This window comes from Theobroma umbraticum, unplaced genomic scaffold (genome assembly GCF_002168275.2).
Source record: "Theobroma umbraticum cultivar Fairchild unplaced genomic scaffold, ASM216827v3 scaffold_51.0, whole genome shotgun sequence".
NCBI lineage: Eukaryota > Viridiplantae > Streptophyta > Magnoliopsida > Malvales > Malvaceae > Theobroma > Theobroma umbraticum.
The window spans coordinates 8,462,381-8,472,119 of record NW_018397260.1 but is presented as its reverse complement, the minus strand read 5'-3'; the positions used below and the strand labels follow the sequence as shown (position 1 = coordinate 8,472,119).

The following is a 9,739-nucleotide window of genomic DNA, read 5'->3' as shown; positions in this document are numbered from 1 at the left end:
TACTTTAGTTTTTAGTGCTATACTCTGCTATGGTTCTGACACGTCTAAAGCAAAGAAATTGCATGGTTGCTTCTTTTAAATTAGTTCTTACCAAACCAATATGAAGCTCAACGTTGGTGTTTGTCAATGCTTCCAAATTTAGTTCACAGATTCTTCAACAACTCAAGTAAATGGTTTTGTACGGAATCAATGGGTGGTCGGGGTTGTTTGTTGGCTCCACAACTGGCTACAGCTAGTTACTTCAACTGAAATCCTTTTCAGTAATCCCTGGTTAGGACAAAACCCTCCTGGACATTGTAAGATGTTACATGGTTGAAGCTAATTAACCTGCAACTTGGGACTAGGTTCTTTTATAATATAGTTTTTTTTCTATAAGCAAGTTGGGGTTCATCACATTCTCCCATCGATAATTAATGTTGAGTTCTTAATTTTCTCAATCATCGCTATATATATATATATATATATATATAAAATAAAAAACAAAGAATCAAAGAAGCAATGATAGACATTTTTGTTTAGATTTTAGATAAACTTTTAAAAATATAATCTGGACCTCCAATGTGTCAAGCTCTCGGGGATGTTTTGCATACGCCGAAGGTGACACTTAAATTTCTAAACATGATAAAGACATTGTTCTAATTCCTATATACTAAGCTCTCTAAGCTGGCATGTGCCAGCTAGGTGGATTAATAAGCAGTTTAATAAGTTTTTTTTTTCCTAGCATCAAGAATTGCCGGCCTTAATCCGGGCTTAATTACCCTAAATAATAAAAGTTTAATGAACGAGAAGGAAGAGGATAAAAGGAGATTCCCGATTCCCAAAAGCAAAACAGACAGACGTTAGTAGGGAGTTAGCAAGCAAAAAGTACTTTCTGTTGTAACTAAAGAAGTAAAAAGAACCCAACACACACGTCTTCATTCCACCTTCCAAAAGTAATTAACTGCCTTTCTCTAACTTTTGCAACTCCCTTTTTCAATTTCTTTTGTCCTCTCCTTTCTCCAAAACCACGAGTTTCCATGACCGCAAAGCAAGAATCTTTGCAAACCTAAGCTTTGCTTTGATCCACTAGATTCTAAACGAAAAGGATATATATATATATATATATATATATAGTACGGATTAGCATTTGAATATTTTTTATATTGATTGGTATAAAATTTTTTATTTTAAAAAATATTTAAATATTTAATTTATTAATTTATCTAAAAATAAAATTCACATCCTCATTCTCTCAATTAAATATATATATATGTAATACAGATTAATGTTGATGTCTAAAGCAAATTAAAACTAAAAGCCGTAAATCTAAAACATTAATTTTTTTCATCTTTTTTCTATTAATAATTGACAATAAACCTTTTTGTCATACACATATATACATTTATATGTTTACACGAACTGATAAATGGATGTGTTTATAAATAAAAAGATTTATAAAAAATTTATCTATAATCAATGATACATGATGATTAAGATGTATTTAATGTGATGTTATTGTTTTTTTTTTCTAATGATAATATTGTTGATTGTGTGATATATGATTACGGGCACATGTTATCGTCAGATTGATACAAACACTTAAATTTCATTATTAAGAGCTCTGTTATTTCCGTCGATCTTTCGGGGTAATTTAGGGCCAGTAGGTAAGTTTGGGTGTGAGCGGAATACACACAAGGTTTTACCAATTAAAATTTACGGGAGCCCGTACGAGAAGCAAGAGGGAAGGCCGTGGGGTCCGTGAGGCCCGTGACACGTTTCAGTACAACTGAGCGGCTACGAACCTAGACACCAACTTTTCCAAAAAGTACCTCCAAGTCCTCTAACTTTATATTTTATGTGGCGAGAGAAGAAAATAAAATATAATCTTATTGGCCCATTTGCGGAGGCGTGGGTCCCGCTCAGCCCACTGCTCACTTACGACTTCCCGCGACTGCAAGACGGTGCCATGTCAGAACACTGACACTTACGTGGGATAACGGTATTCCTCCATTGCTGCGCATCGTTTCCCACCTTGTTGAAGGTTACCCACCACATCACCAATCGGAATTTAGGAATTTTTTAGGCGTGTCCAAGACCCTCCATGTCCTATTGCTTCTTGATTTTTGGCACTTTTAATTATTTGAACCAAGTTAATTTAGCAGCAAATTTATATAATTTTGATCAATTCTTTAAAAAATAATATAATATTTACAAAAATATTTCTATAAATATAATTTTAACAAGTGTTTATAGATACTTTTTTCATATTTTCTTTTATTTTATGCACGTATTATTATAAATTAGGAAAAATCAAGTATAGTAGTAGTGTTTAAAAAGAATCTAAACTAATATATATTCCCTAAATCTTCCAATACATTTTGTGTAGATTGAAACAAAGGGGAAAGGTTTATTAAAATGGGAAGAAAACAACCAACGAGAAAGAATTAACATGTTGGATGATCTATGCATAAAATAGAGAGAGAGAGGATATAATTGTAGCTTTATGTTTGCCCAATCCATTTAGGTTTATGTCTTTATGCTTTCACTTAATGCTGCCTCTACGGTGTTTTGGGATGTATTTGGCTTAAAATTCAAAGACATTTCACAAAAACAAAATAAATGATGTGATCCTTAAATCCTAGCAAGTGGGGTTTGTAGCGTACACACACTATGCGGTTCGGGGGGATGCACCCTACCTCCCACAACATGCACGTGGACCCATGAATCCCAATAGGTCCATCTTGACCATTCAACCCGATCCATTAATCCTGGCTTGACAATGCTTTTATTTATTAGGTCGGAAAAAAGAATATAACGAACACGATTAAGAGCTTTTGATGCTCATAATTAGAAAAGAAGTTTGGGGTTTGATTAGGCAAAAGATGTAGCTTAAAACAAGGGGTTCAGTGAGTGATTAGGAAGGGGGAGGGAGGCAATTGATTTTGGCGGTTTGTTTTGGGAAATTAAAGAAAGGGGAAGATGGGGTATCCTCGCACATGGGGACTGGCCATGGAGAATACAAAATCGTTGCTTTAGTAGAGCTGGATTTTTTTAATGTTTTAGGAAACAAAAGCATCTTCAATTGACTCAACCACTTCTAATAGACACAACCTTTCTTCCCACTTTTGCATGTGGTGGGTTTTTTTTTTTTTTTAAGCTTCTATTTCTTCTACTTCGTGCGTTATAGGAAAGCCTTTTTTTAATTGCATGCTCTCTCCCTCTGTTCCTCTCTCTCCTTATGGCTGCCGTAGCTCTGTACCCTTGTGAGATCCACATGGTTTATCTTTGATTTGCTTAACTTGAATTAATGAAGTCGAGTTCCTTACTTCGAAAAAAGCAGCGTTGGTCAGACTTCTTTTCCACGATGAATTTGCGGGTGTTGCAAATTTGACTGCCATTGACAGATAACCATCATCGGCAGTTTAATTAACTCGATAAGTCAAGCTTTGGTTTTACCATTTCCAATCTTATCATCAACCAAAAAAGCTTTCACTTTTCAACAATTAAACAGGAATTATCTAATGTTATTAATACTTTATTTTCAAATATTTACACCTCTTAACCTTGTACGAACAAAATTTAAACACGTTATTTAAAATATTACATATTATTTTATATCATGTGATATTAATATGTTATGTTAATATATTATAAGAGATAATAATATAATATTTTTATTTTTTATATTATAAATATAATTTTTATAGTTTTTTTTTACTTTTTTTATATTAAAAATTTAAAATTTTTATTTATAATCACCATAAAATAAAAAAAACACAAATTTTTAAGAACGAATAAAAGAAAGTTTTCCACATTATGTCATTTTCAAATTGCTTTTTGGACTAAATTCAAAAAAGTTATAATGTTGTCCCCAACCCCACCAAAATTATTAGCATTGGAATAGTAAATTAGTAACCCTCCATTTTATATATACTTTCCATCCCCAAATTACCACTCAGAGCTTTTCCAACTTCAAAACAAAGAGAGAGAGAGAGAGAGAGAGTAAGAACATTAAAATATTTTTTAAAAATCTATCTTCCTAGATATCAATCTTCTCAAGGTCACAATAATTAAAAATTTAAAAAAATAAGAAAGAATCAGTTTACCCCAAATTACTCACATGACATACTCCTTCATATCAATTTATTCTGGAGTTCAATGTATCAAAAGCATAAAATCTTTCTTTAAAGATTTCATGACATCTATCTTTGCATTAAACATTTGGAATTTCTTTTGAATTTTGCATCATTAATTTTGTCCTCTTTTTGTATTTGTTTCGCTATTATCCTACAAAATTATTATTATTGTTGTTGTTAATCCAATTGTAAAAGACATTTGGGCTTTTTATTTGCTCCACCAACAGCTGACACGGCCTCGTAATTATTTCGAACTTCGAGGGTGCTTTCCCACCTTGCCTTTTATAAAATCCTCCTCCCTCCCAAACACTCAAATCCCCCTCCCAGCAAAAAATTAGAGTTCTTATTTTTCTCGCCAAGGGGAACTCTCGATCGTCAAAACCAAAGCCAAACAGAGATTTCTTTGAGGTTTTTTTTTTTCTCGGGAAAATGTCGGCGGGGCTTGGAAAATGCAGCAAAATCCGCCACATTGTCAGGCTTAGGCAAATGCTGCGGCGGTGGAGGAACAAGGCTCGGATGTCAGCGGGCCGCATCCCGTCCGATGTGCCGGAGGGACACGTGGCGATCTGTGTGGGGACGAGTTGCAGGAGATTCGTTGTGCGCGCGACGTACCTAAACCATCCCGTCTCAAGAAACTGCTTGTGCAAGCAGAGGAGGGTACGGCTTTACCAACCAAGGCCATTGGCAATCCCCTGCGACGAGTCCGTTTTCGAGGAAGTGATCCGTTATTTCCCGTCGGAGTCGGGTCACTCGGCAAGGTTTGTGAACTTCGAGGACTTTAAAGGGAACTGCCACGTGGGAATCAGGAGTCAGCTCGATTTGTTGACCGAATCTCGACCGTTACTTCATGGGTTCGCAGGGAAAACAATCTGGAATTAAAGACGCAGTGGGAAAAGGAGGGTTGATTCTGACCCGGGGTTTTTGACTCAGTTCCGAGTTAGCTCGAGTGAACAAATAATTTTACACACTGCTGGAGTCTAGTTGATGAGTTCGCGAGTTGATGAGTTGGGTATACTAATTCATGGGTTTTTACTTACCATGGTAAAAAAAAGGTGAGTTAGTGGGTTTTTCCTTTTTCCTTTTTTTTTTTCTGGCCTTTATCGAAATTTGCTTGTAATTGGTTAAAAATTGGGGGGTAAAATGAGCTGAGTCAATGTATATTAGCTCCGAAGAATGCATGGAGATGGCAGAAAAAAGGGAGGTGAGTTATTCACCGTGTCGTCCCGGGTTCGAATCGGAGTGCAGGCCAAGAAAAAAGGTTGAGACTTTGAGACAATTGAATTCATGTAGAAGAAACGAAGAAAAAAAAAAGGGCAGTGATTGTTAATTTAAAAAATCACTGTTGTAAATTCTGTGATTTATTGATTGAATGAATGAAAACATTGTAGAGATATTCCATCAATGATTTCCATTATGGGACCTTCCATTTTTATTTATCTTTTAAATTATATTTTAATTTCGAAAATTTGCAATTTTTAATGTAGCAAGAATGACATAGTGTTTCAATCATGGTGGCCGTTGTGGGAGTTATAATGGCACCAACCCACGTGAAGGTAAGTGTCCCTCCCCATAATCCCATTGCCTCTGTTTCACCTGGTTCTTACCCTCTCTTGTCTCTTAACTCTAAATAGTATTATAATTTTCAAATGGTAATTTTTTCTTTGTTAAATCTAAATGAATGGTAACTTATAATATTTGGTTGCGTATTTATCCAATCAATTAAATCAAAAAGCAATTTTTGTATTTATGTATGTCTATCCGATAGGCGAAGGATTGAATCAAACAAACTTAGAGGAGATGCAACTACTTGAAATTAAAGTTGAAATCTTTATCACTTAACCAACAGTTTGTCGGTGGTAATTAGGTTAGGTAAAATGTAAAACTTGGCAAACATTTTTGCCACCTACAACAAACAAAAAGTAGAGACTTAGCTATCCACGAAATTCTGTGTTAAGCTATACATCTGTTAATAATCAACCAACATGGTCTGCTGTTGCCTAATTTATCCTGCATTTACCCTCTATGTTTTCACTTTCCTTTTTTTTTTGGCATCTTAGTAGGGTTACTTAGGGGGAAAAGGGGGTGGTAGTGGAAGAATATTCCTTTGTTTTTCCTTTTGTAAAAATGTTTAGATTAATAATATGCTTGTAGATTCATAATTCTGCTGGTAGCCAACGACTTCGAAGCTTAGTGATCAGCTAATAATGGGGCCAAGCCAATGATGGAAGCTTTGACTTGACAAAGGAACTTTGATTTCATTCGGTGCCCAAGATTTAGACTCGAATAAGCGAATTGCAGGGAATGATTATTCCAATTCCAAAGTTGGCCATTGTTATAAACATCTTAGAAAAATCACTGGCTCAGGGTGTTGATGGCCATTTTTAAAACACAACTCTAAGCTCATTTGCCTTGTTCACGTTGACATTTGATCTTGTAAGCCAATTCCAATGGATCAGTCATTGAACCAAACACTATTGGCCTTTCCCCTGATTGGCTCCTCCCCCAAGAAAACCAGATATGAACCAAAGGGGAGGGGGGGATTTTGCTCGTGTCTGGATAATGGCTGAACCCACCACATTGATGTGGATTCATTGACAAAATCTTACCAAGATATTAACCAGCCATTTGGTCAAAAGTCTTAATCCCAAAAAATGGAGGGAAAAAAAAATCCCCGTTGAGTCAATGGTCTGCACAATTTTGCCGGTGAGGGGAGCGCCAGGAGGCCCCTAAGGGTGAGCACAGCCGTGTAAAATCTTGCTTCATATAGACCCACCGCGTACAAAGGATAATCTTTGTTGAAAATGACAAGCTTATTATTACTTAAAAGTGGTGTTGAAATACGCATAAACATGTGAAGATTCTGACTTCGTGTTTTCCCGAACTGCTAAGAAAATGGGTGTCCTAATCAAATCAATTTTAAGGACTACAGTGAACAATCAAGGACTCTATAATTGAAAGGCGGTGGTCGGAAGGAGTCGTAATGGAATAGAAGGAAGTAGAAGAACCAGAGGTAGTGGAGCATTATCACTTTCTTGAGAAAGTATTTTCAATAGAACCGAGTTTCATAAGATGGTGTCTTTTCACAACAGGATCAGGTTGGGCAAAGAGCAGAGGGGTGGGGGGTGTTGTGTTTGATTTGAAAGATGATTTTTAAGTTAGTTAAAGTGCTCAGTGCTGCTGCTGGTATGTCTCTGTTCCACTAGAAGGAAAAAATTTTCTTTCCCATCAATCCATCATGCAAAAGGCTAGAAACCCTCTGGTTCTCCACTTCAATAATGATCCATTTGGTTTCTGAGGGTAAAAAATAATTAGTGTTTCCATTTTACGATGGATGTAATGCCAGTGTGTTCTGAACTAACAAACAATAATAATGAAAGACTGAATCTCCAAAGTTGCATTCTGTTTATGTGCTTTTTATGAAGAGCCCAACAGAAGCCCAAAATGTGGGTTCTATTCTATAGGAAGTTCCTAGTCCAGTTCCTGTCATGAAACCAAATCCATGGGACAAGTCCTCAAAAAAGCCCGGATATCAGATGGCCAATCAATGTTGAACTGTGAATAGCAAGTATCATCTAAGCCTACTTCCTTGTAGCTAGGCCCAAAATCTAGCTATTAGACTAGGCGGCCTGCAGTTGGTCCTTCGCCGTTCTTCACTGGCTGAGTCTGACCCCAAACCTGAACAAGTTGGAGATGAAGTTGCCCATTGGGTTTTAACACGATTGCAATGAGGAGAGAAGAGGGAAGGGAAAAGGGTTTGGAATTTGAATGAAATTGGACAAGAAATTATATACTTCAGTGACCTAATCTCTGGAGCAGAACAAAGTTTATGCATTTTTCAAGGGCAACCATCACCTTTCAAAGTTCACACATCAAGGATTTCTTCCCTTGCCATGATGTAATAATTCATGATAACATGTACTTTTATCTTTGTTAATGGTTAGATTTTATAACCAGACAGAACCTTAAAGTTCTAAGCCTGCCATCTTGACATTGTGACACGTTCTATTGATATTTCTTTGGTACATAGGCTAAGTGGGTAACTTTATTTTAACTAATAAAAAACAGGAAGCCAACCTAAAGAAGATGGCAGGACAAGAATATTAATTACAACTGCCGGTTGTTGGAAAGAAGAAGCTTAAACAAAAGATCTTGGATCTGATGTTCTGCTTAGTCAGCACTGGTGCAAAATCCAACCTGTCTCGCTATTTAGTGGGACGTTGGGTAACAAGTCTCTAGCTGTTCATGCAATTATAAACTCAGGGCATAGTATTTCAAGTACCTAAGAAGAATTATTGGGAAGCTGGTGAACCAAATACAGCAAAAAAAAAAGGAGAAAATCAGGTAAAAGCTGTACTGATCGAGTGAGAATCGAAATGGTAGGCATGTGAATGGTGAACCAACCAAAATTTAGCGTGCACCTAAAAGCGTCTAAAGGATTGGCAGGCCTGGCCCTGGCCTTGCCAATGACAAAAACCCACCAACTTCTGTAACCTCCTCACCACATACAAAAGAAGACAAAGCATATGGCTACAGCAAAACGAGGGCATGCCCCTTGAGGACATTGTGAATGGGACGAGCTTGGATTCTGCCATCTCCAGTTTTGGAAATGTAAGACGGTACAACATTGGACCACTTTTTTCTTATTTTGTTGCTGCGTGCAGCTATTCATTACCGGTTTATGTCCCCTTTTTATCTTCTTCTACATCTTCTTTTGTTGATACTCTGCTTGCTAGCTAGTTCACCCCATTCTCATGGTAGATAATGTGACAGTACCAAAGTAGGTGAGGGCAAAAGCATGACCTTTTTCGGTTGATGGATAAGAATTTTGTATTCTTTTTCATTTTCTTTATGGATAAAGAGTAACGTACTCTACCAATTATATGCCAATTCCAAAAGAACAAAATGCCCCTTAGGCTTAATCTAAGTAGAAAACCTGATTCAGAACTTCTTGCAGATTAATTTTTGCTGCTAGTTTGCTACATTGATGGTTTGGGCCCAGAGATCTTAAAGCTCTTGACTCTGTTTCCTGACACTGTTTTGAGTCTAAATTGGTTCTCTGGTACTAGGGGGAAAAAAAAAGGTGTTGAAGGTTCTGTAGCAGTGTCCCATGGAGTGATGCAATCACTGTCTGTTTCATTACCCAGGAGAATGATGTTTTTAATCTCATATTCAGACCCTCAGCAACCAAATCTCCAAAGCATGGAAAAATATATTTAATAATGTATGTACTTTTCTTCAACATTTTGCTTGATCGTATTCCTTGCTTTCAATCCTTGGTTTGTCCTTTTGCTTGGCAGGTTTGGAATCTAAAGACCAAGGATTAGTTTGTTTAATCCTTTGAATAAATTGAAAAGAAATATTATCTTATTTTTTTCCTTTTTATTTTATTTTTGGGTTAATGATGATTTCCCATTATGACTATGATCTTTCAATGTCAAACTCAATATTTCACTTTAACACTTTCGCACCTAAAGTAAAAGAGGAAGAGGGTTTTATTAAAGGAATGATTATGATGTTATTAACAAATGAACATTATTAAGAAACAGGAAGTTCAGCCCTGCATGATTTTATCTCGTTTGTTTTGTAGTCAAGATCAGATTCGTTCAACCTGATCAAATCAATCA

At 36.2% G+C, this 9,739-nt stretch overlaps 1 protein-coding gene and 1 long non-coding RNA gene across 3 annotated transcripts; both read left to right on the top strand.

Moving 5' to 3' along the window:
• Window positions 1-4,448: 4,448 nt before the first annotated feature.
• On the top strand, window positions 4,449-5,002 carry LOC110417137 (SAUR-like auxin-responsive protein family). The gene has a single exon (XM_021429367.2). The coding sequence runs from the start codon at window positions 4,545-4,547 to the stop codon at window positions 4,992-4,994; it is 450 nt and encodes a 149-aa protein (XP_021285042.1). The 5' UTR covers window positions 4,449-4,544; the 3' UTR covers window positions 4,995-5,002.
• Window positions 5,003-8,379: 3,377 nt separating this feature from the next.
• Window positions 8,380-9,482, top strand: LOC110417207 (uncharacterized). 2 transcript variants are annotated; one of them, XR_002445290.1, is made up of 2 exons: window positions 8,380-8,723; window positions 9,182-9,482. It is a non-coding gene; the product is annotated as an uncharacterized LOC110417207 (long non-coding RNA). The 2 variants fall into 2 exon arrangements; XR_016351247.1 differs by having other exon boundaries at window positions 9,070-9,482.
• The last annotated feature ends 257 nt before the right edge of the window (window positions 9,483-9,739 follow it).